A 27,315-nucleotide genomic window follows, 5' to 3' on the forward strand; every position below is an offset into this window, starting at 1 on the left:
ACATTTTGATCCACATATAGAAAAACTACATTATCTGCAAAGTGAATAAATTACTATTGATTCATTCATTCATCAATTTCCATAAAAACATAGTCTAACTGATTTGTCACCTAATTTGGTGTGGCAGATTATGACGTTTCATGAAACAAGGCAACAATTGAACGAATGAGATATGCGTTGTGTTCCAAAACCGATTAGTTAACCTACCGCTATCGCTACACTCGCTTAGTCTGTGGGTCCTAACAGATAAAGAGAACATTGATGTCCAGTGGGAGAATGGCACTGGTGACTGAGTAAGCAGCTACCTTGCTCCTCCCTTTGGTTGGCTTGTTGACACAGCATCTTCAACAGTCTTCCATGCCATTGGATACGCTCCTTCACACATTGCTCCTACAGAAAGACAAATCCGCACATGTGCGTGCACACACATACCATCACAAGGAAATCTGGAACAGTGCTCAACCTTGGACCCATGTAGGCTGTCGTCTCCTAGACACATGCATTCAACAAATTCAACACACTTCTCCAATTAATGCACACATTCTGACAGGTTAGAGACCCATCTGTTTTAAGATTGACCAAATTAATTTGCTTGAAGGTCTTTGTGTGCCCCATGCCTTCTCTTCTTCATGTCATTCAGGCAGACAGACCTGTGGTTGTGGCATTCTCTCAAAACATATTAGCACAATGTTGTCTTGTAGTGAAAAGAAACAGATGACAATGCACTTTGAACCAAACCTGCCATAACGCTTTATACAGTTATAGAATGGTATAAATGCTAATGAACTGTAATGCTTACAATGCGTGTAAACGCACATGTTTATAAATGTTTCCAGATAACAAAATGTACATTTATTCATCATTAAATACAGCTTATTCATGAAATGTATTAAAAAGTGTTACCCACATTTTGGCAGTCTGCTCATTTTTTCTGCCCATTGGTAGATTTCAATCTCGTTCCATTGTGACAAATAACTACAATTCTCTTCCGAATTTGCCCTGCTTTGATGCTAAGTTCTGGCATTGCGACATGCGGTCCTTCCCTTTATCCTTCCCTTTATATAAACACATACACTGAAGAGCAACTTTCCTAAGTTCGCAGACAACCCATTGTTGTTTTATGCAAAAGAACTGAGACTGGATAGGACACACAGAGAGACTTATGCAAATGACTCTATCTGCCTGTGTGGGATACTAAAAAAGGTCAATGTTCCTCCACTATCCCACTTAGGTAAATGCAGATGAGCACTAGTTGGTTTGTGAAATTTCTATCCCAATACCAGCATGTTTTTAGAAAGAAAAAAGGACATATTCACATAGTGCTATCTAAACCAGTGAGTGGAACAATTCTTCAATCCAGGTAATTATTATTATTTATTTTTTTATTCAAAATGAATCAATTACCTGTTCAAGTTTTACATACTTATATTCAATGTAATATAAAGCAACATTTTTTTTGTTGCCATTTCAACAAACTTTGTGAGTGTCTCTTGACTTGATTCATCTGGTTTTGACTGAGTTCAGATAGGGTAGAGAGCTGGAGTAACTGTGGTCAATACTGAATGGGGATAACCTCCAACTTATGAATAGTAAACTGCATTAGAATAACCTCAATAGGATTTTACTGGTAGAGCTGTGTGCTGCGCTGTCCCAGCGAAGTTACAATCCTTTAGGAAAATCAGCAGTATTTATCATTACAGATATTAAGATGAGCACAGATGGTGTGGAACACTCAGAGGCTCAACATGAACAAGCAGGTAAGGATGTTTCACCTGCTTTTCAATGTTTATTTTCAATGTGTTTGTTTGTCGCTAACTCTTGTCAGGTGTATCTGAACAAATTATCTTGGTAATTTATGATGTCAACTTTTCTCCTCCATTGCACCTGCTAAACTTTTTTCTTGGTGATGGTGGTGTTTAAAACAAAATAGCATAACAGAATTGTTTTTACATTTCTGCTTATTCGTATGTTACCACTTTTATCTTTAAACTTTATTTCTGAAGTAGTTATGGTGTGTCTGCACATTTGTTTTGTAGCTTTTAGCTATATTTTACACAAACTCTCTAGTATTTATCAGCATTTCTTCTACAATCCTTTACTGATAAGTGGGGCGTTAGGGTGTATTGATTACCACAGTGTGAATAGTGAATTACTATTTCTCTGTATAATTTTTCTGGTTGAAAGAACCTTATCAACAGCAAACATCTCCCCCAAAAACACTTTACTATGAACAAGTGTTTCTAAAATCGGATGTGTTGATTCTGTCAGTTGGAGGCTCTACCAGGATGTGCTGTCTGTACCTCAAGCTGTTTGCAGAGAAGCTGCCACATCCCTAGGCTATTAGGTGACATGGAAGAGGTGGTGAAACACGGAACAAACTCAATGAAAATGTGGAACTTGGATTCAGAGTGTATGGAAGTGAATTCATTGTTTAACATTTTTGGACATAATCTTACAAAAATTGTTTTTTTAATCAGTTTCCATCATGATGTTGCCCCAGCTTCATCCATATCATTCAAACAAATCACTGTAATACAATTAGGATCATTTGAGTACACTAGGAGTAGAAACATTGGCAAATGTGTTGAGACAACTCAGGAATGAATGTTAGTAGAACTTTCCTGCCCCAAGGTTGAGAAACCTTGAAATATGAGTGGAGCGGTAGCTGGTTGCATTAACCTTTCAAGTTGAATCAACTTCCCCTCATAGGATCACATCAGGATCACACCAGCTATCAATTTCATATAATCTAACACTGATAGCCACAACGCTATGCAAGACCATCAGGTAAGAGAGGAAAATATCACTATCATTTTACCCTGAGAGCAATGTTATCATGAATCCCTTCCCACAGCTTACAGTTCATTGTTTTATTGTATTTTTCCAACACAAATTAACCAAAATGAATCAAACAACTTAACTCCCTAATATTTGTTATTTTTTTCAATGAAAGGTCTGTATGAAACATAAATCAGTAAGATAGTTTTCTGTGTGTTAATTGTACCTTTGAGAGCATATCCCCTAAGCAAATTCATGAATAGTTATTGTATATATACTAGAGCATGGAGACCTTTTGTCTGTTTCAAGTTTTAATGTCACATGCACACGTACAGTAAAATGCCTTTCTTTCAAGCTCTAAACCCAACAATGTAGTGATCAAAAACAATGTACAGTGCATTCAGAAAGTATTCAGACCTCTTGACTTTTTCCACATTTCATTATGGTGCAACCTTATTCTAAAATATATATTTTTGTCCCCCCTCAATCTACACACAATACCCCATAATGACAAACGTTTGCTAATTTATTAAAAATAAAAAACTGAAATATGACATTTACATAAGTATTCAGACCCTTAACTCAGTATTTTGTTGAAGCACCTTTGGCAGCGATTACAGCCTTGAGTCTTCTTTGGTATGACGCTACAAGCTTGGCAATCCTGTATTTGGGGAGTTTCTCCCATTCTTCTCTTCAGATCCTCTCAAGCTCTGTTAGGTTGGATGGGGAGCGTCGCTGCACAGCTATTTTCAGGTCTCTCCAGAGATGTTCGATCGGATTCAAGTCCGGGCTCTGGCTGGGCCACTCAAGCACATTCAGAGAATTGTCCCGAAGCCACTCCTGTGTTGTCTTGGCTGTGCGCTTAGGGTGGTTGTCCTGTTGGAAGGTGAACCTTTGCCCCAGTCTGAGGTCCTGAGCGCTCTGGAGCAGGTTTTCATCAAGGAGCTCTCTGTACTATGCTCCATTCATCTTTCCCTCGAACCTGACTAGTCTCCCAGTCCCTGCCATTGAAAAACATTTCCATAGCATGATGCTGCCACCACCATGCTTCACCGTAGGGATGGTGCCAGGTTTCCAACAGATGTGGCGGTTGGTTTCATCAGACCAGAGAATCTTGTTTGAGTCCTTTAGGTGCCTTTTACTGAGGAGTGGCTTCTGTCTGGCCACTCTACCATAAAGGCCTGATTGGTGGAGTGCTGCTGAGATGGTTGTCCTTCTGGAAAGTTCTCCCATCTCCACAGAGGAACTCTGGAGCTCTGTCAGAGTGACCATCCGGTTCCTGACCAAGGCAATTCTTCCCCGATTGCTCACTTTGCCCGGGCAGCCAGCTCTAGGAAGAATCTTGGTGGTTCCAAACTTCTTCCATTTAAGAATGATGGAGGCCACTGTGTTCTTGGGGACCTTCAATGCTGCACCCTTCCCCAGATCTGTGGCTCGACACAATTCTGTCTCGGAGCTCTATGGACAATTCCTTCAACCTCATGGCTTGGTTTTTGCTCTGACATGCACTGTCAACTGTGGGACCATATAGGTGTGTGCCTTTCCAAATCATGTCCAATCAATTGAATTTACCACAGGTGGACTCCAATCAAGATTAATGGAAACAGGATACACTTGAGCTCCATTTCGAGTCTCACAGCAAAGGGTCTAAATATTTATGTAAATAACATATTTCAGTTTTTTATTTTTAATACATTCACAAAAACTTCTAAAAAACTGTTTTCCCTTTGTCATTATTATAAAATAAGGCTGTAGCGCAACGAAATGTAGAAAAAGGGAAGGGGTCTGAATACTTTCCGAATGCCTTGTCATACTACATAAAGTAGAACAAAAACAGATGAGAAATACAAATAAGAAATTGAATTCAGAAACAGTCTATTTGCTGAGTTAACAATATTTATTGACGTATAACTACAATGATTAATTGCAGAAAGTGGCTTTCCAGGTATCACTTTCAGAGGTGTATTGATTTCCACAGCAGTGTATCCTGGATAGAGGGCTTTGACACTTGATTCAGAAACTGTCAGTCCCATGACTGAAAACCTGGCTGAGTAATCATCCAGAGCATGCAACCAGACAGTCTATTCTGTGTCAACTCCATTACCATTACTATTACTATGGTAATGTGTATTATGGGAAACAAAATCACAAGACACTTTTTATCAGAGATTTTAGAATTGTGATATAACCATTATATTGAAGTTAAACCCAGTTCCATTATAGTTCTGGGTCTGGAGTTAGGGCTCTATTCAATCTGTAAAGCTGAAACGTTTCTGAATCTGCAATAGAAATGTTAAGCCATTTTTTTATTTTACCTTTATTTAACTAGGCAACTCAGTTAAGAACAAATTCTTATTTACAATGACGGCCTCGGAACAGTGGGTTAACTACCTTGTTCAGGGGCAGAACGACAGATTTTTACCTTGTCAGCTCAGAGATTCGATCTAGCAACCTTTCAGTCAGTGGCCCTATGCTCTAACCACTAGACTACCTGCCACCCCACTTTGCAAAAATCACTCCACCATTTCCTGGTTGCTAATTCTAATAGTTAGCCTAATTTCAGTTTATGTGGCAAAACAAGCAAGTATAGTATAGAGAATCATTGTACCATCTAAACCGCTGTGAATTATCTTTTCCATAACCAAAAATATTATATTTTCAGCTGTTTGAAGATAGTTTACAGAACCAAAATTTAAAGAAGAAAAAATTAAACTGAAGAACGAGAAGCAAAGAAATAGCGCACATAGAACAGATCCACTGCTTCTTAGACTTGCTTTCAATGAGAATGACAGATCAATAACACAATTTTATGTGAATTTTGTCGGGCTGCCCAAAAAGTTAGATATTGCGGCTTTAAAGGTAATTTTCGATTGAGCTGACATATGCAGCATTTACCGTGAATGCAGTTTTTGCTAAACTGGGAACATTGCCTTTAAATTTCGATCACGCTGTAAAGCTGAATATCCGTTACGCGGATTGAATAGGTCCCTTAGTCCGTGTGTACAGTGCACCTGGGGGTCTGTAAACATTACAATGGAAGGGCCTGAAAAGGTTGCCAGGACTACGCAGCTGATTTGCATGGCTTGATGATTTCCATACTGGAAGTTTGGCCTCTGAACAGGGTGGTGGTGGGGGGGGAGGGGGGAGATTTCCATACTGTGGGTCGAGCAGGCACATCGCCCGCCACAAACTCCCAGAGGTTCCATTTGAAATTCAAATGAGGGAAGATTACCTGTCACAGCAGACCTTTGCACTCTCTGTCTGTCATATGGTATTGTTGTATTGAAGGGAGGCTGCCATGACAGTGTAGGGTTAAAATTACCATAACCTTCTTAATCACTCCATATGGTGGTGAATCATCCATATGGCTATATTTAATTTTTACATTATACCCCTGATTAGGATAGATATGATTAGTGCCAAGAAACTGTATCTTGTATATTATTATCCTATATATTGATAAAATTCAGGGCATGGTGTCTCTGTGTGTTGTTTATTACAACACATTATAATAAATGTCATGAAATAACATTCATAAATTATTTAAAAATAAACAAGTATTTCATCATTTGTAAACATTTGTAAATAATTATAAGTGTTACGAGCGTAACAATTTAAAAACGTTTATAAAAAGGTATGCTAGTTTATAAAGCATTATGAACATTTACAAGCATTTATAATGCCTAATTCATGAAAGTTATGAGAAAGGGTTTAATGATTTGCTTAGTATTCCCTCTTGTAGCTTAATTATGAAAAACCAGTGATGGGTAACTTTGATGGGGGTAGGGGCTACAAAAAAATCTGAACTCATAAACAGGTGCCTCAGTAGTCTGCGTACCCACATCCATACCCACACATGCAGTCAGAGCTGGCCCTCGCCTTTTGGAGGTTAAATTTAGTTGAGTTGGGTCCCCCCCACCTTGCGAGCAAAACATTTTAGGACCCCACTTCACAGTGGAGAGATATCCTGCAATTTTGCCATGGAAAGAAGAAAAAATATTGTACTTTTAAAGACATTTTGCTGCAATTCTACACATTTTTGCCATAGGGCGGAGAGGACCGCCAGTTGCACATCCCTGAGCCATGATGTTATCCAGAGCGCTACTTCCTGTGTAGGCCTATTCTTAGAAACAAAAGGTAGTTTAACCCAGTGTAGCCCTAATATGCTAGGAAGGACATTGTGATATTTGGCTGTCTAATATTTTATATTTACTTTCTCCTGCAGACATTGAACAAAGACAAGTGAGTATAGAAAACACATTTAATTCTAACTTCAGATTAACTTTCTATAAATGGGAATTCATTAAAGTGGGAGCTACTTTCCATCTGAGAACAGATTTATAGTAGGACGTTACAGGAAAACCATGCTTGTAATTTATTCGATATAGAAAAACTTGAAAGGTTTTTACTTCATGCCATATGTCTCGAGACAATTGGTACTTGTAAGATTTTATAAGAAAAACATTGATTGTGATGTCAGTCAAAACTGAAAGTAATGTACGATAGACAGTGTAAATGATGTCATAAGAACATCTACTATCATATTACAGGAACTGATTAGACTGCTGGACAGTCAAACTAAGATCACCAGATTTTTCACACAACTGTTTATATACCTCATAATGTCTTCCTATTATTATAACCTATTACCTATAAGTTATTTGTAAACTATGTATTTCCAAATGGCATTCAGAGATTGTTAGAGGTTTATTGTTTTAGTCCTGGGGGATCCAGAAACTTTCTCGAGCCCTGGTGAGACATTTGCATACTGCACTGCCTGAGGGGAGTTGTGTTTATCACAGTTTGTATCTTGTTAAACAAGTCCAGCAGCCTAACCCAACCGGTCCACCCACACACACACAGACAGAGATACACATACACACACACAGACAGAGAGACAGACAGACACACACACACTGTGATCTACGACAACATAGGCCAAATGTCAGCCTGGTTGTTCCATGGCAATTGGTCATACCCAATTGATATCCAAATTTCCATTGAAAAAGACAAGACAGTGTTAATGGACTGTTATTCTTCTAAAGACAATGTCAACATCAGACAGCAGGAAGTAGGAAAGTGAGTAATACTGTCTTGTGATTGGTTCACAGATCAAAACAGAGGACCTCAACGACTCTCTCCATGCAGTCTCATCACGCAAAACATGTCTCCCGACACAAGGATCCCCAATACCTGGAGTCCAGGCAGGCCAGCTGTCAGTGGTAGGCCACGCATCGTCTGTCTCAGTAGATCAGGCCATATGTATCTGGTGTCTTAAAATAGGAGTGCTGCCCTAGGATCAGTTTTGCCTTTTAAATCATAATATATAGGATTATATAGACAGGGGGGGGATCTGATCCTAGATCAGCACTCCTACTCTATTACGCTTGATACAGTGCCTTCAGAAAGTTTTCACACCCCTTTACTTTTTCCATATGTTGTAGTGTTACAGCCTCAATGGATTAATGGATTAAAGTGTTGACTTAAATAACCTTGAAAGTCTATGGCAAGTCAATGGCTGTCTAGCAATGATCAACAACCAACTTGACAGAGCTTGGAGAATTAAACAAATTATAATAAGCAAATATTATACAATCCAGGTGTGCAAAGCTCTTAGACACCTACCCAGAAAGACTCACAGCTGTAATCAAAGGTGAATCAAAGGTGAATTTAACATGTATTGACTCAGGGGGTTGAATACTTATCTAATCAAGATATATGAGTGTTTTATTTTCATTAATGTTTTACAAATGTTAGAATTCTTCTTCCACTTTGACATTACAGAGTATATGGTGTAGATTACAATTACATCCATTTTAATCCCACTTTGTAAAACAACAAAATGCGAAAAAAAGTCAAGGGGCGTGAATACCTTCTAAAGGCACTGTATTATACCGCTCCATGTTTAATGTCACGTAAAGCTATGATTATTGATCCTTTTCTAAGAATAGGAGGAAATGGTCATTCTGTAAGGAATGCATTTTGTTGGTTGTTTTTTGGTTTACATCCAGGTCTCTCTTGCAAAATATATTTGATCTAAACGAGACTCATCTGGATAAATAAAGATAAAATAAAGGAAAAATCTAAGATAGTATTTCTGTTTTCACAGGAGCTCCCCTCCCTCCACACGATGCCGCAGCTGGTGCTTATGTCAGGCTCTCACCACCTCTCACCCCCCTCCTCCTTCCTCCTCTCACAGACACAACACACGGGGCATCAAGGTACACATGTGTCATGTAAACTTTCCCACAGTTCCCAGTTTTTCCAGATACAGTATACCAGTTTGAGGACTCCGAAAACCAGGAGAGAATAAGCAGGGAGGGTATCCTCCAACTGGGAATCCTTCAACCAGGATTTCTGAAAAATCTAGGAAGTTTTGGAAAGTTACAATATCTATGATACTTCTCCAAACAAATTGTATCAATAACAATTTTTTCCCCTGTGTAGCACTTCTGCAGCAGAACCTACACGGCTTTCCCACCCAGAGCCAGTCAGGTCTCCTCCAGCACCAGCCTGGGTTAGCACTAACACCTCAGGTAAAAATCACACCTCTTACACCAGTTGACATTATTAGCTGTATGAGGCAGAGAGATGTAAGTCAAGTGACCACATTTGCTGAGAAGATTAAAAGGGCAACAATACAGGTTATGCATCCGGATCCTTGAACTTGATAACCGAATTATCCTTTTACAGGACATACCATGAGAGGGATAAGGACTTACAGTATCATGGAACTTTCACTGACATCAGTCAGATATACACTGAGTGTACAAAACATTAAGAACACCTTCCTAATATTGAGCTCAGGGCCGGTCCTTGCCATTTTTGGCGAGGATGGCGAGACCAAAAAATGCCACCTCGCAAAACTAGAATAGTCCCAGTAAGCAAAATTATGTTGAAAATACATTTAAAATATGTTTTTTTCCAGATTGTGAAGTTAGTTTCAATTTAGGTTCTGAATGAAATGTGAAAATACATATTTTACGTACGTTTAAAATACATATTTTCCAGTAAGTTGAAAAGGCATCTTTTCCAGACATGGAAAAATAGATATTTTCCGGACATTGAAATCAGGTTCATTTTTGGATCTGAATAATGGTAGAAAATATTTATTTTCCGGATGTTGAAAATATGTATTTTCCAGACATTGAAAAAATACATATTTTCCGGATGTTGAAATCAGGTTCATTTTGGTTCTGAATAAAAGTTGAATAGTTGTAATTTATATAAAATCTGAACCAAACATAGATGTCTATGATTGGTTCATATTTGACCGGACCTTACAAAAAATCTATGTCCATGAACGTTGAAATCAAGGCCGGTTTGGACCGCACAAAATCTGAACCAAACATAGACGTCTATGATTGGTTCAGATTTGGTCCGGACTGGACCAAAAACCAATGACCGTGGGTGTAGAAATCAAGGCCGGTCCGGACTACACCAAAATAAGACATCAAAAAGGCATTGGCATAGGTCCATGCTTACTGAGGTGTAGCCTACAGTGTTGCCTGAAATTGTGTTTTATGAACGCTCATCCATGTGGTAAGCCTATTGTTTGTAAAATCAAATCAAATCAAATTGTATTGGTCACATACACATGGTTAGCAGATGTTAATGCGAGTGTAGCGAAATGCTTGTGCTTCTAGTTCCGAGCATGCAGTAATATCTAACAAGTAATCTAAGAATTTCACAACAACTACCTTATGTGTGTAAAGGAATTAATAAGAATTTGTACATATAAATATATGGATGAGCGATGGCCGAACGGCATAGGCAAGATGCAGTAGATGGTATAGAGTACAGTATATACAAATGAGATGAGTAATGTAGGGTATGTAAACATTATATAAAGTGGCATTGTTTAAAGTGACTAGTGATACATTTATTACATCCAATTTTTTTTATTAAGTAGCTAGAGATTTGAGTCAGTATGTTGGCAGCAGCCACTCAATGTTAGTGATGGCTGTTTAACAGTCTGATGACCTTGAGATAGAAGCTGTTTTTCAGTCTCTCGGTCCCAGCTTTGATGCACCTGTACTGACCTCACCTTCTGGATGATAGCGTGGTGAACAGGCAGTGGCTCGGGTGGTTGTTGTCCTTGATGATCTTTTTGGCCTTCCTATGACAATCGGGTGGTGTAGGTGTTCTGGAGGGCAGGTAGTTTGCTCCCGGTGATGCGTTGTGCAGACCTCACTACCCTCTGGAGAGCCTTGCGGTTGTGGACAGAGCAGTTGCCGTACCAGGTGGTGATAGAGCCCGGCAGGATGCTCTCGATTGTGCATCTGTAAAAGTTTGTGAGTATTTTTGGTGACAAGCCAAACTTCTTCAGTATCCTGAAGTTGAAGAGGCGCTGTAGCGCCTTCTTCACCACGCTGTCTGTGTGGGTGGACCATTTCAGTTTGTCCGTGATGTGTGCGCCAAGGAACTTAAAACTTTCCACCTTCTCCACTACTGTCCCGTCGATGTGGATAGGGGGGTGCTCCCTCTGCTGTTTCCTGAAGTCCACTATCATCTCCTTTGTTTTGTTGACGTTGAGTGTGAAGTTATTTTGCTGACACCACACTCCGAGGGCCCTCACCTCCTCCCTGTAGGCTGTTTCGTCATTGTTGGTAATCAAGCCCAGTACTGTAGTGTCGTCTGCAAACTTGATGATTGAGTTGGAGGCGTGCATATCCACGCAGTCATGAGTGAACGGGGAGTATAGGAGAGGGCTGAGAACACACCCTTGTGGGGCCCCAGTGTTGAGGATCAGCGGGGTGGAGATGTTGTTTTCTACCCTCACCACCTGGGGGCTGCCCGTCAGAAAGTCCAGGACCCAGTTGCACAGGGCGGGGTCGAGACCCAGGGTCTCGAGCTTAATGATGAGTTTGGAGGGTACTAAGGTGTTAAATGCTGAGCTGTAATCGATGAACAGCATTTTTACATAGGTATTCCTCTTATTCAGATGGGTTAGGGCAGTGTGCAGTGTGATTGCGTTGTCTGTGGACCTATTGGGGCGGTAAGCAAATTGGAGTGGGTCTAGGGTGTCAGGTAGGGTGGAGGTGATATGATCCTTAACTAGTCTCTCAAAGCACTTCATGATGACGGAAGTGAGTGCTACGGGGTGATAGTCGTTTAGCTCCCCTCCCAGCAGACTGGGATAGGGATAGGGGTCTGCGCATGCTCCGAGGACGCGGCTAGGGATGCCGTCTGGGCCGGCAGCCTTGCGAGGGTTAGTACGTTAAATGTTTTACTCACGTTGGCTGCGGTGAAGGAGTCCGCAGGTTTTGTAAAACACAAAAAAAAGACGTCCGGTCTGGCCGCAATGGAATTTTATATGTGCCCTTCCATGTGATAGGCCCACCATTTGTAAAACAGGTCATTGCATTCGCTTTATTAGTCCTGATTCCTGTGACTAATGGATGTGACTATTTGCAATGTGTTCACACAGCGGGAAATGCATAAATATAATTTTTTTTCGAAATTATCAGCTTGTCAAAAATGTACAGACACAAACTTGAAAGCACTAATCATGACAATGATGCGAAAGTCCTGTACAACACTTGTGAATGTCCATTACATATTTTCCATTTTACTTTGACCTGTCCTGGTTGTTTGTTAACACGACAGTGCCTTTTTAATTTGATTGGGTGCCATTTAGGTTAGGCTATCCGATCGAAGAAACCTGCATGATGTACAAAGTGTCAGTCTCATTACCTTGTCATACATTTTATCTCTAGCCTGTAGGCTACAGAAAAGGCCACATACTCTTTCTACCATATCCTATACGTGCTACATGATTTATGTTACATTCTTTTTTTGACGGATCGTTGGTGGAGCGCAGAAGCGATGCATCTCTCCAACAGCACCCTGGAGAGGTGAGCTGGGAATGGACAAGCTAAACATTTTGCGCACTGCCTTTGACAAAGTGGGCACTGCTTATCACATGGCAGCTAAAAAGCCCTTATGCCATTGCTTGAGAGAAATTGTAATTGTTTAGGGGCCGAATTAGGCCTATGTGAGGTTTTATGTGCCTATGTGAGGTTTTATGTGTTGTCTTGCTAAGTTTAGCTCAGAAAATGCCGCCCTCGTCAATTTGCCGCCATAGGCGGACACCTAATCCTGCCTAATGAGCGGGCACCCCTTTTCCCCTCAGAACAGCCTCAATTCGTCAAGGCATGGACTCTACAAGGTGTCGAAAGCGTTCCACAGGGATGCTGGCCCATGTTGACTCCAATGCTTCCCACAGTGGTGTCAAGTTGGCTGGATGTACTTTGGGTGGTGTACCTTTCTTGATACACACGGGAAACTGTTGAGTGTGAAACACCTAGCAGCGTTGCAGTTCTTGACACAATCAAACCAGTGTGCCTGGCACCTACTTAAATACTGTGTCTTGCCCATTCCCTCTGAATGGCACACATACACAATCCATGTCTCAATTGTCTCAAGCATTAAAAATCCTTCTTTAACCTGACTCTTCCCCTTCATCTACAATGATTAAAAGTGGAATTAAAAGGTTACATCAATAAGGGATTATAGCATTCACCTGGATTCACCTGGTCAGTCTATGTCATGGAAAGAGCAGATGTTCTTAATGTTTTGTACGCTCAGTATATTAATGAGGAAATATGAAGAGAACATTTGCATAATACATGTTTCTGTTCCATTTCCATATGAAAAAGGTTTCTAACACTGCTCTAATTTTCACATGGCTGAACACAACACTTTCTATCATCCATTTAACCATTTTTCTCCTCCTTAAAGGCCATGAGTCGGTCGGGCCTGACGTCGTCGTCCATGGAAGGACACGTGGACATGTCCCACCTGCAGGTCCCCAAACACATCGGGGCCTCCCAGCAGGACGATCCCAGCGACCTAGAGGAGCTGGAACAGTTTGCCAAGGCCTTCAAACAGAGACGCATCAAACTGGGCTTCACCCAGGTACAGATTGAGGACCCCCGGCTCAAAATACAATATAGCTTTATTTGTATTTTTGCTGTCTTGTTTTTCCCCTAACCCCCGGACACCACACATACTGGCAGTGCCGTTTCTAGGCATAAGCGAAATAAGCAGCCAAACCTCCCAAAAATTCAATAAAATTTGGTTTTATTTTTAGGAAGTGAGTGGGGGTCTCAACTTATTGTTAGTTAGTATTGTAGAATACACAACGTGCAATTTCGAAATTTGATGGTGCATCAAATGTTTTCCTCTTGTTATGTCAGTCACTGACAGTCACTCAGTAAGCCCACGTCAGCTAACATTTTATAGATTTCTAGGTAAGTTAGTCTAGCCAATTATCTAAATATTGTAGTAATCATGGCTGAATTACTGACCGGGAATGCAAGGCATGTGCCAATGGGCCCTGAACTCTTTTTGTTAGTCACTCTCACTCAGATATCATATAAACATGGCATAAGTCATGGCAAAGTCAAAATCAAGTTTATTTTATATAGCTCTTCGTACATCAGCTAATATCTCGAAGTGCTGTACAGAAACCCAGCCTAAAACCCCAAACAGCAAGCAATGCAGGTGTAGAAGCACGGTGGCTGGGAAAAACTCCCTAGAAAGGCCAAAACCTAGGAAGAAACCTAGAGAGGAACCAGGCTATGAGGGGTGGCCAGTCCTCTTCTGGCTGTGCCAGGTGGAGCTTAAAACAGAGCATGGCCAAGATGTTCAAAATGTTCATAAATGACCAGCATGGTCAAATAATAATCATGAATAAATGTCAGTTGGCTTTTCATAGCCGATCATTAAGAGTTGAAAACAGCAGGTCTGGGACAGGTAGCACGTCCGGTGGACAGGTCAGGGTTCCATAACCGCAGGCAGAACAGTTGAAACTGGAACAGCAGCAAGGCCAGGTGGACTGGGGACAGCAAGGAGTCATCATGCCCGGTCGTCCTGACGCATGGTCCTAGGGCTCAGGTCCTCCGAGAGAGAGAAAGAAAGAGAGAAGGAGAGAATTAGAGAGAGCATACTTAAATTCACACAGGACACTGGATAAGACAGGAGAAGTACTCCAGATATAACCAACTGACCCTAGCCCCCCGACACATAAACTACTGCAGCATAAATACTGGAGGCTGAGACAGGAGGGGTCAGGAGACACTGTGGCCCCATCCGATGATACCCCCGGACAGGGCCAAACAGGAAGGATATAACCCCACCCACTTTGCCAAAGCACAGCCCCCGCACCACTAGAGGGATATCTTCAACCACCAACTTACAATCCTGAGACAAGGCCGAGTATAGCCCACAAAGATCTCCACCACAATACAAACCAAGGGGGGGCGCCAACCCAGACAGGAAGATCACGTCAGTAACTCAACCCACTCAAGTGACGCACCCCTCCTAGGGACGGCGTGGAAGAGCACCAGTAAGTCAGTGACTCAGCCCCTGTAATGGGGTTAGAGGCAGAGAATCCCAGTGGAGAGAGGGAACCGGCCAGGCAGAGACAGCAAGGGCGGTTCGTTGCTCCAGAGCCTTTCCGTTCACCTTCACACTCCTGGGCCAGACTACACTCCATCATATGACCTACTGAAGAGATAAGTCTTCAGTAAAAACTTAAAGGTTGAGACCGAGTCTGCGTCTCTCACATGGGTTGGCAGACCATTCCATAAAAATGGAGATCTATAGGAGAAAGCCCTGCCTCCAGCTGTTTGCTTAGAAATTCTAGGGACAATTAGGAGGCCTGCGTCTTGTGACCGTAGCGTACGTGTAGGTATGTACGGCAGGACCAACTCGGAAAGATAGGTAGGAGCAAGCCCATGTAACGCTTTATAGGTTAACAGTAAAACCTTGAAATCAGCCCTTGCCTTAACAGGAAGCCAATGTAGGGAAGCTAGCACTGGAGTAATATGATCAAATTTCTTGGTTCTAGTCAGGATTCTAGCAGCCGTATTTAGCACTAACTGAAGTTTATTTAGTGCTTTATCCGGGTAGCAAGTAAAATGTTCCTGTCAGCCCTGGGATTTGAAGCTACTGCCTCGCTCTGATTATTGTTATGCCACCTAACTTCTGTACTTGGTGTACTTGCTCACTTTGAAATAACCTTACTGTTGTAACACACACAGTTCAAAGACAGTAGTGAAGTGACATGTTTTTTGTCGTCAAAATACTTAAAAGATATAACATTATTATTTGAAAGTTTGCCATAATCAGATTCAAATATATCCTGTGTGTGTGTTCTAGGGTGATGTAGGCCTGGATATGGGGAAACTGTATGGGAATGACTTCAGTCAGACTACCATCTCCCGCTTCGAGGCACTCAACCTGAGCTTCAAAAATATGTGCAAGTTGAAGCCGCTACTGGAGAAGTGGCTGAGCGACGCAGGTACTATAGTGTATAACATTATATTTTGCTGATGTCTTTACACACGTGTACCGTTGATTTCTATGTCGAGGGGATATTTATTTTAAGTCATGTTCACTATCTCTTTCCACATCAGAGAATTCTCCCTCTGACTCTATGGCCAACGTAGCCTCTCTGCCCCCCCTGATGGAAGGCTATGGAAGGAAAAGGAAAAAGAGAACAAGCATTGAAACCAACATCAAGTTCACCCTGGAGAAACGCTTTCTTGTCGTGAGTTAACTCTGTCTATACCCTAATATTGTCCCCTGCACTTCCAACCATAAATACATAAATTTAGGAACTGTTGATATAATTTGTATTTAAAAACACTTCATGCAGGGAGAAAAACAATCCACCTTCATGCACATTGTTGTGGCACTTGAGTGACTACATAGCAGCCATTTTGAGTTAGTTGCATCGTTGATACATATGATATGGTTTATTATAAGACATTATAGAAGCTCATGCATGCTTATAATAAGTCATAAGCATTGTACCTGCAGGCTTTACAGTTAGCTACCGGTTTCTTTTCAGAACCCTAAGCCCAACTCAGAGAAGATCACAATCATATCAGAGCAGCTACATATTATATGCCATATTATAAGTCATTATAAAGGTTCATGAATGCTAATAGTTTCTACAGTAATACAATTATACTCACGTTTCTATTCAGAACCCCAAGCCTAACTCAGAGGAGATCACGCTGATCTCAGAGCAGCTGTCTATGGAGAAGGAGGTGGTGCGGGTGTGGTTCTGTAACCGTAGACAGAAGGAAAAGAGGATCTACTGCCCTGTGTCCACCTCACCCATGAAATCACATAACTTCAACAACAGAATGGTTAGCCTTAAATCTCTTGGTGATAATGTTTTGGGGAAATGTTGTATGTTTTTTTCCTGATAGTATAGTGGCCAGCTCTGAATATGTACAGTAGCTCTATATTTTCAAGTCAATTTGAAAGCCTATATATTTTTAAGGGGGGGGCTGAACTTTCTGATTTGGCCACATTTTTCACCTTGGCCATTAAGAAGTTGCCCAGGCAAGCTATTGCTTTCGCCAATTAGCTTCAGGCAGCTGGTGTGCCACTGTGGCAAAGTTGATTTTAGTTTGGGGCCGTCGATAAATTACACATTGTAAATGCTTTCAATATTTTTATATGAATTTCTACAGTTTATAGTTGGTTTGAGGTTTTTAAGTCATTGAAATTTAGAGCTGTTGACCTTTTAAAATATTGTCTCGTGTACATTGTGTAATTTACTGATGGTCCCTAACAAGACCCATAGGGATATCATGGGCATTATGATTGGGTCACGTGCAGCTGCACTCCAAATGGATGATTACTTGGGTGCTTCAAGCTGTGGGCATATGGGCAGGATTGAAGGTACCCTTCATTCCGTGACATACCTTTTTTCCCTATAATCTCGCAAATTTCAGTTTTGGATGAGACTGACTTGATGACCAACATTATAATATTTACACTTTGTAGTCAATTTTGACACCAGAATAATTGTTTCTGACTCCTATCGATAGCACATAGGCCGTTTTCAAAACGAGAAGTTGCTTTTTAGGGGCTTTCGCTCTTCACTGGTATATGATAAGATTTGTGTAATACAAGAGTAGTGTAATAGTAGGGTTCTCTATGTACACTACTCTCTATGTACACTACAACATTTTCAATACATTGTCTTATTTTTTTCCCACTAGTCTTCATGTAACACCCTGTTTCAGGCCTCCACGTCCAGATCATACAGCCCTCTTGCTTCAGGAGGAGGCAAGTGTCACCATATGCACTTCATATAATCTGTATTTAAGACTACTTCATATACAGTGGGGTCCAAAATGGTTGACACCCTTGATAAAGATGAGCAATAACGACTGTATCAAATAAATAATTGAAAGGTTATATTGTATGCTCCAAGAAATGAAAAGATTATATTATTTTATACTAATACAATTGCTCAGAGAATTGTATTTTCTGTAACAAGTAATATTTTCTCTCTCAAAAAGGTAGGGGTCCAAATGATTGACACCACTAAAAATTAGACTACTTTAATTTATGACAAAATGTAGTGTTTGGTCCCATTGTAATGCGATGCTACTGGCGGCAGAGAAGTCAGGCGCATGAGAGCGGAAACTGATTTACAACGGTTGAGTTTAATAACCATAAACCACCGTAAACAGAATCAATACAATAAACGGGTCAAACAAAACCCAGTACACACCAGCATAACGTGAACAAGCACTACAACAAACAATTACGGACAAGGACATGGGTGGGAACAGAGGGTTAAATACACAACATGTAATTGATGGAATTGGAACCAGGTGTGATGGAAGACAAGACAAAACCAATGGAAAATGAAAAGTGGATCGGCGATGGCTAGAAGGTCGGTGATGTCGACCGCCGAACGCCGCCCGAACAAGGAGAGGGACCGACTTCGGCGGAAGTCGTGACACCCATATTGCTAGAACGCAATGACTACATCAAGTGAGAAAGTTAGAGGGTCAAAGATCATACCCCCAAGACATGCTAAATTCTCACTGTTACCAATGACAGGGGAGGTTAGCATGTGTTGGGGTTATGATCTTTGACTAACTTTCTCACTCACCATTATTAACGATTCATTTCGGATTATCCATAATCATGGTAGCATCCACTTTAATGTATAAGTGTTTAGAAACCTATCATATTCTTATTTACAATAAAAGTGACTCCAAAATGACATAATACATTATTTACCATTCATATTTATTGGGTACAAAATAATCTGAAACACAACCAAAACTAGCTGAAAATGAATCCAACAAGTTTTTAGTCACAAGCTTGATGAATTCATTGCGTCCTAGAAATATGAGACCAAACACTGAACTTTTGACTACTTTATTTACAAGAATCATTAGGGGTGTCAATAATGTTTATCCTGACCTTTTAAAGATTTTTTTTGATAACAAAATCTCTTTCTCTGAGCAGTTGTATTAGTATAAATGTGTTTCAGCATACAATATAGCTCAGTATTTGAATCATTCATTGTATACAGTCATTATTGCTCATCTTTATCAAGGCATGTTAAATTGAGTTTATTCATTTGTGCTCTAGTGTCATCGAGTCCTTCTCCTAATAGTCCTAGTCATGGACCTTCGCTCGGCACCTTCTCGTCTGGCTCCACTGCTTTGACCTCCCAGGTCAACCAATCCTTCAGCTCACCAGGGTAAGGGGCTCACCCCTCACCACAGCCAAGCACATCTTAACAGATTGCACCCCATTACCCACAGTATATAGTCCACTACTTTGACTAGAGCCCTATGGCCTGGTCAAAAGTAGTGCAATACATAGGGAATAGGGTGCCATTTGAGAGACACCCAGAACGTTATTCTAATGCTGTAATGGCAACATGGCATTGTACAGATGAGCGATGAATCTGTTATGTTTACGTTTCAGGTCGTGGTATCGCACATGGAACCCTATGCCCTATCACCACTGACAAATCCTGCCTGTTGTGGAAGAGAACTAAAACTACCGATGTCAATGAAGGGAAACAGAAATGGATACAATCCATCAGACACACATAATGTCAAATGTCATATACAATACTTGGTCCCGCTTTAAATGATGTTCAAATTATAAACGCTTCATGATGCCTTCATAAGCACTACATAAATGTGTTGCAAAGTATCTTTAACTGTACGTCATGGTTTATAAAGGGTTCATAAATGTGGCCTAACTATGTGACATAATCCCCAATGTCAACTGCGACATAAGCCACCATGTCGAATGTGATATAAACATGTGCTTTATAAAGGGTGACATGTTGTGCTGAAGCATGGCATAAGGCTCTAAAGTGATGTCATGTTAGTCACATTACTCCTAACTTCAGACACTTCTACCCAAATGCGCAGAAGGTCTGGTGGACCAACACATCAAACTTGGCCTTCACAAGTTAAAATCACATTTTTGTTCTGTGAAGGGAGTAGTATACAGCGTTGTACGAGATCTTCAGTTTCTTGGCAATTTATCGTACGGAATAGCCTTCATTTCTCAGAACAAGAATAGACTGACGAGTTTCAGAAGAAAGATCTTTGTTTCTGGCCATTTTGAGCCTGTAATCGAACCCACCAATGCTGATGCTCCAGATATTCAACTAGTCTAAAGAAGGACAGTTTTATTACTTCTTTAATCAGAACAACAGTTTTCAGCTGTGCTAACATAATTGCAAAAGGGTTTTCTAATGATCAATTAGACTTTTAAAATTATACACTTGGATTAACTAACAATAATGGGCCTCTGTACGCCTATGTAGATATTCCATTTTTTTTTTATCTGCCATTTCCAGCTACAATAGTCATTTACAACATTAACAATGTCTACACTGTATTTCTAATCAATCTGATGTTATTTTAATGAACCAAAAATGTTCGATTTCTTTCATAAACAAGGACATTTCTAAATGACCCCAAACTTTTGAACAGTGGTGTATGTGCTTACTGCACTACAGAAAATCTGCTCACCAAACAGTGCAGGGCATGCTCACTGAAATAACGGGCAACTACACAAAAAAAATCTACATTTCTTAGATTCTTCATAGACCTCAAAAGTCATCCCCTGATGTGGTTTAACCATTGTTGTGAACACAGAAAATCTTTTTTTTTGTTTTTCTATTTGAAAAAAGTGTAAACAAAATGGGATAAACCAGAAGAAAAAAATGGGGGAAATCCGAAACCTGGAAAAACAAAACGGTATTTGGGTCAAAAACTGAAGTAGGCAAACATTTTTAAATGGCCTTTATTAAGCGGTGCTTCTGCCACCCTTTATAAAGCACAGTTTTATGTCATATTTGACATAATGGGTTATGTCACATTTGACATTGGGGGTTATGTCAAACAGTTATGCCACATTTGTGAAGCCTTTATAAAGCATGACATACGGTTATAGATGATTTGTAACACATTTATGTAGTGTTTATGAAGGCTGGATTCAGTTAAACCTGCCGTTACAATATGTTAATTCAGCAACTGTTAAACCACTGCCCACGCATAAGTGACTTATTCAGAAAAATGGAGACATATAGCCTAAAGGTACTTTACCAGGTATTTTACAGTACTGTACTCTAAACTTCTAAAGTTTAGACTTTAGAGTATAAACCACTGCAATTTGGGCGGCAGGTAGCCTAGGGGTTAGCGCATTGGACTAGTAACCGAACGGTTGCAAGATCGAATCCCCGAGCTGACAAGGTAAAAATACGTCATTCTGCCCCTGAACAAGGCAGTCATTGAAAATAAGAATTTGTTCTTAACTGAGGTGCCTAGTTAAATAAAGGTACAATTTTTTTTTTTTTTTTAAATGTATTTGCCCACTGGAAAATGCATGTAGCCTATACAGTTGTATATGTTGGATTCAGTTGAGCTGCCCATGTACATTATGTTTTGTTTCGTATTACTTTACTTGACACCCAGCGTCATAACAAGTTATGACACGGTCATAACCATATCGTAATATGTCATAACACCTGACATAACATGGTCTTAACACTGTCATAACCCATATATTTACACCTGTTGTGGTATATATTGCATTATTTTATGGCTGGTTATGACACCTATTCAAATGTTTTTTCCCTGCCAAGAAGTTTCCTTTCGTTTGAAAGTTTGTCCTTTGTCCTTGTCATGTTTTTTTCCCCCATCATATTTTAAATAACTATTTTAAATAATTTTCTACTAACTTGTAGAAAATATACTTTTTGACACGGTCATAAAGCATTATAACCACCCTGTGTCACTTGGACTAAGAAAATACACTTTACGACACTGCCAAGAAGCAGTATGACCATCATAACCATATAAGCAAGATAGGCCTATCACATACATGCCCTTACGTCAGTCATCTGTCAAAAATAGTCTTGTCATGCTCCTGAAATCTGTTCCTGTGTTCATCCCAGTCATCAGAAACAGAGCATTGGGGTAGGTGCATGTTTGACATCAACGTGTGCACAGTTACAATGCTAATTTAATATGGTACATTTCAGAAGACGTTATATAACATAAACAAGTAGGCTGTGGTATAATGGAATGTTTTGCCTGGTGTAGTAGTTTTGTGGGTTTTGACACTCTTATGTAGGTGTCATAACCAGCCATAAAATAACGTAATGTATTTCACAACAGGTCTAAATATGTGTCATGGCAGGTTATGATCATATTATGTCAAGTTATGTCAGCTGTTATGACATATCATGACATGGCTAACAAGTGAAGTGTTACCGTATTGGGTACAGTGAGGTTCATTTGGACATTTCCTTTGTTATTCATCAGGGGTTCAGGTGTGATAATAATTGTGTGAAGGTGTACATATTAAAAGACAGCAATCTTACATAATGATGTTGTCTATTGTTTGTATTTGTATATAAAATGTTTGCAAATATATTTAGGCTGTGAAAAGATTAAATATTATAGAGGGGCCAGAACTTTAGAAAAAAAATAAGCACTAGTATTTTTTAAGGAATGTTTCAGAAGTGCATCACACTTTAACATCTGCAATGTGTTTCAGGGTGATCTATCAATGGTCCAATTCATACATTGTTACAGTTTAGTACTTTCATGAAACATACTTTGTTACATTGTAGCTCATTTTAGTGGAGTCTCTTGGGCATGGATCTGTGAGGGTAATTGAGGTTTATTCTTGCAGGGACATGTGGTGTGGGACAGCTATTGTCTTTACACTTTACCACTCAGAGGGGGGTATGTGGTGTAGATGTCTCCCAACTCTCTTATAGAGAGATTTGAATCTAGATCCGTCTCTTTACACTACACAAGTACTGTATCTCTCCTGGACCTAGTTTGGGTCATCAAAGTAGTGTAGTGTAAATAGGCCATTTGTCACCTGTCTGCTTCATAGCTCTAAGGGTAATTAACTCACAGTCCCAAAGGGAAATTAGGAGGCCTAATCAAACATGGAAACACTAGTTTCCAAGAATGTGTTATGATGCTTGTAGACCCTGCACACTTGACTCGCCTTTAATTGCCAGGCTTGTAATGCTTGTCACCTTGAAATCCAGACTGAATTCAGCGCTGTTGCTCGTTTGTTTCACTCCACCAGTGAAACATAGCGTGATTCAGTCTGTATTTTGAGGCTACCTGTCTTCAAAGGCTATCAGTTTTACGTCAGAATTAGATTTCCGTCCATGTTTCTCAAACATCAAATTTCGAAGTGTTTAAGATTTAGACAAACTCCAAATTCTTAAGGTTAGGCATTAACTCCGAATGGTTAAGGGTTAACTTTTGGGATAGGCTTAAAACAAAAATACATTTAAATATTGCTGGATTCAAACTTTCAACCTTTGGAATCAGAGGCAGATGTCCATCCACCATCCCGTCCACAACACCCTAGCACAACTGAACCCCACTTTAAGGTAACAGCGCTCACTGTTGCCCCTAGTGGCCTTTTTCCACGTCATCTCTCAACAACCTCAAACATGGACGGATGTCGAATACTGACTTGTATCACGGGCGACCTGGCTGAGCCTATAGTCACTACAATGTCCAAGGCTAGCCTATATTTCACTCAATTCTATTATCCTCACAGTTACAGTCATAGAGACTGATGCATGTAGTATTTTGAGGAGAGAGTAAATGTAGAACCTTAAATCACTTGCTTGGTCTACAGCCAGGGTATATAATTGGAGGAAATCAACTAATCTCATAAGAGGCTAAAGCTGCTTGAGAACCAAGGGGAAGGGATTTAGACTAGTTAGGGAAGTAATTGATTGTGGTAGGCTTGCTTTATTGCAGTGAAAAAGTGAACGTGCACTCCATTTTAAATGTGCCAGGCCTTTTTGGACGGACTTTTTGAGGCAGATCAGAAAGGTAATAGCAACACATATGGAGGCTGAAGATGGCAGACATTTGTTGTTGATATTGCAGATCTGGATTTCAGGTTAGGATGCTTGTGGAGAGAAACGGATAAAGGTACAGTATGTAGGCTATGCAGTGGTGGAAAAAGTACTCAATTGTCATAGTAAAGATACCTTAATAGAAAATGATTCACGTAAAAGTGAAAGTCACCCAGTAAAAACTACTTGAGTAAAAGTCTAAATGTATTTGGTTTTAAATATACTTACGTATCAAAAGTAAATGTAATTGCTAAAATGTACTTAAGCATCAAAAGTAAAAGTACAACCCAGATGGCGCCCTTTTCTTGTTTTTTATTTACGGATAGCCAGGGGTACACTTCAATACTCAAACATCATTACAAATTAAGCATGTGCGTTTAGTGAGTCCGCCAGATCAGAGGCAGTAGGGATGACCACTGATGTTCTATTGATAAGTGTGTGTATTAGGCAATTTTCCTGTCCTGCTAAGCATTCAAAATGTAACAAGTACTTTTGGGTTTCAGAGAAAATGTAAGGAGTAAAAAGTACATAATTTTCTTTACGAAAGTAGTAAAGTAAATGTTAAAGTAGTAAAAATAAAAATGGTAAAGTACAGATACCCCCAAAAACGACATAAGTAGTACTTTAAAGTATTTTTACTTAAGTACTTTACACCACTGAGGCTATGCTTGTATGCTAGCATTTTGGCTATGATCTTGATTGTTACTAGCCTATTACTATGGCTAGTAGGTCCATGTATGTATTAAATTGTTTTGCTGTTTAATCATATTCTTAAAATAGCCTAGATATTGGACCAAACAAGTGTGTCATCTGGTACATGTTTGTAAATGACATAATGTAGCCTAAGCTAAGTTTAACAAGAATAAGCCTGTTGTTTGATTACAATTGACACCGTATAGACCTAGCTACTTAACAAAATGTAACAATGACTTAAAATATTAACACTAAAATAAAAAGGGTGTGATATGAATATTATGTGCTTAGGCTATTTGGGTATAAAGCTATAGCAGAAATAATACTAAGCCTAGATATTGCATTGCCTCTGTTTGATCAGAATGTTACTTTTACTGCATAATAATGTCAAGAGGACTCTAGTTTCACCTGTAGAGTGACAACAATGCTATTTTTGCAGGTGTGAATGGCCAGCGTGGCAAGGAGTGGAACTGCTGGCTGGTGACACACAGGATCCTTTAGTACCTCCTACTGCATACATTAGCTTCGTACAATGCATTCGGAAAATATTCAGACCCCTTTACTTTTCCGCATTTTGTTACTGTCACGTTCTGACCATAGTTCTTGTGTGTTTTACTTGTTTTAGTGTTGGTCAGGACGTGAGCTGGGTGGGCATTCTATGTTGTGTGCCTAGTTTGTCTATTTCTATGTATGCCTGATATGGTTCTCAGAGGCAGGTGTTTGTCATTGTCTCTGATTGGGAACCATATTTAGGTGGCTTGTTTTGTGTTGGGGTTTGTGGGTGGTTGTTTCCTGTCTTTGTGTTCGTTTCACCAGAGAGGACTGTTTCGGTTTGCCACGTTTGTTATTTTTGTATTTTGTAAGTGTTCACGTTTTCGTCTTGTTTATTAAAACATGTTGAACACGAGCTACGCTGCGTCTTGGTCCGATCCCTGCTACACCTCCTCTTCAGACGAAGAGGAGGAAGGCTGCCGTTACATGTTACGTTACAGCCTTATTCTAAAATGTATTTAAAAAAAATCTATACACAATACCCCATAATGACAAAGCGAAAACAGGTTTTATTTTTTCTTCACATTTATTAAAAATAGAAAAGACCTTATTTACATAAGTATTCAGACCCTTTGCTATGAGACTCAAAATTGAGCTCGGGTGCGTCCAGTTTCCATAGATCATCCTTGAGATGTTTCTACAGCTTGATTGGAGTCTACCTGTGGTAAATTCAATTGATGGGACATGATTTGGAAAGGCACAAACCTGTCTATATAAGGTCCAGAAGTTGACACTGCATGTCAGAGCAAAAACTAAGCCATGAGGTCAAATTAGTTGTCCGTAGAGCTCCGAGACAGGATTGTGTCGAGGCAAAGATCTGGGGAAGGGTACCAAGAAATGTCTGCAGCATTGAAGGTCCCCAAGAACACAGCAGCCTCCATCATAAAAGGAAGAAGTTTGGAACCACCGAGACTCTTCCTAGAGCTGGCCGCAGGGCCAAACTGAGTAATCAAGGGGGAGAAGGGCCTTGGTCAGGGAGGTGACCAAGAACCTGATGGTCAGTCTGACAGAGCTCCAGAGTTCCTCTGTAGAGATGGGAGAAACTTCCAGAAGGACAAACATCTCTGCAGCACTTCACCAATCAGGCCTTTATGGTAGAGTGGCCAGATGGAAGACACTCCTCAGTAAAAGGCACATGACAGCCCGATTGGGGTTTGCCAAAAGGCACCAAAAGGACTCTCAGACTAGTCAGGATTGAGGGAAAGATGAAAAAACACAAAGTACAGAGAGATCCTTGATAAAAAAGTGCTCTCGAGCGCTCATGACATCAGACTGCAATTTCTGGTAACCGTAATGAACTTATCCTCTGCAACAGAGGTACCTCTGGGTCTTCCTTTCCTGTGGCAGTCCTCATGAGAGACAGTTTCATCATAGCGCTTGAAGAAACTTTAAAAGTTCTTGATATTTTCCCCATTGACTGACCTTCATGTCTTAAAGTACTGATGGATTGTTGTTTCTCTTTGCTTATTTGAGCTGTTCTTGCCATAATACGGACTTGGTCTTTTACCAAAAATGTCTATCTTGTGTATACCGCCCCTACCTTGTCATAACACAACTGATTGGCTCAAACGCATTCAATTCCACAAATTAACTTTTAGCAAGGCACACCTGTTAATTACCTCATGAATCCGGTTGAATGAAAAGAGTGTGCAAAGCTGTCATCAAGGCAAAGGGTTTACTTTGAAGAATCTAAAACATATTTTGATTTGTTTAACACTTTTTTGGTTATGAAATGATTCCATGTGTTATTTCATAGTTTTGATGTCTTCACTATTATTCTACAATGTAGAAAATAGTAAAATAAAATAAAAACCCTTGAATGAGTAGGTGTGTCCAAGCTTCTGACTGGTACTGTAGGTCCTGGATGTCAGGAAGCTTGGCCCCAGTGGCGCACTGGGCCGTACACACTACCCTTTGTAGCGCATTACAGTCAGTTGCCATAGGAGACAGTGATGCAACCGGTTAGGATACTCTCGATGGTGCAGCTGTAGAACTTTAAGGATCTCGGGTCCCATGCCAAATCTTTTCAGTGTCCTGAGGGGGAAAAGGTGTTCTCGTGCCCTCTTCAAAACTGTCTTGGTGTGTTT

General features: G+C 40.2%; 1 protein-coding gene across 1 annotated transcript; it reads left to right on the top strand.

Moving 5' to 3' along the window:
- Positions 1-1,708: 1,708 nt before the first annotated feature.
- Positions 1,709-19,800, top strand: LOC129820032 (POU domain, class 2, transcription factor 3L-like). The gene is made up of 13 exons (XM_055876840.1): positions 1,709-1,765; positions 6,834-6,915; positions 7,004-7,020; positions 7,890-8,000; positions 8,888-8,999; positions 9,226-9,314; positions 13,522-13,698; positions 15,946-16,087; positions 16,203-16,336; positions 16,779-16,943; positions 17,808-17,874; positions 19,201-19,312; positions 19,543-19,800. The coding sequence occupies exons 1-13, from the start codon at positions 1,709-1,711 to the stop codon at positions 19,583-19,585; spliced, it is 1,308 nt and encodes a 435-aa protein (XP_055732815.1). The 3' UTR covers positions 19,586-19,800.
- Positions 19,801-27,315: the final 7,515 nt, after the last annotated feature.

The sequence above is a fragment of the Salvelinus fontinalis genome, chromosome 2, assembly GCF_029448725.1.
Source record: "Salvelinus fontinalis isolate EN_2023a chromosome 2, ASM2944872v1, whole genome shotgun sequence".
NCBI lineage: Eukaryota > Metazoa > Chordata > Actinopteri > Salmoniformes > Salmonidae > Salvelinus > Salvelinus fontinalis.

Bases quoted from the DNA above. Each gene is read 5' to 3' on its own strand.
- LOC129820032 (XM_055876840.1), top strand. From the start codon at position 1,709: ATGAGCACAGATGGTGTGGAACACTCAGAGGCTCAACATGAACAAGCA. The intron at 16,088-16,202 runs GTACTATAGTGT...TTTCCACATCAG, and splicing joins GAAGTGGCTGAGCGACGCAG to AGAATTCTCCCTCTGACTCT. The intron at 19,313-19,542 runs GTAAGGGGCTCA...TTTACGTTTCAG, and splicing joins CAATCCTTCAGCTCACCAGG to GTCGTGGTATCGCACATGGA.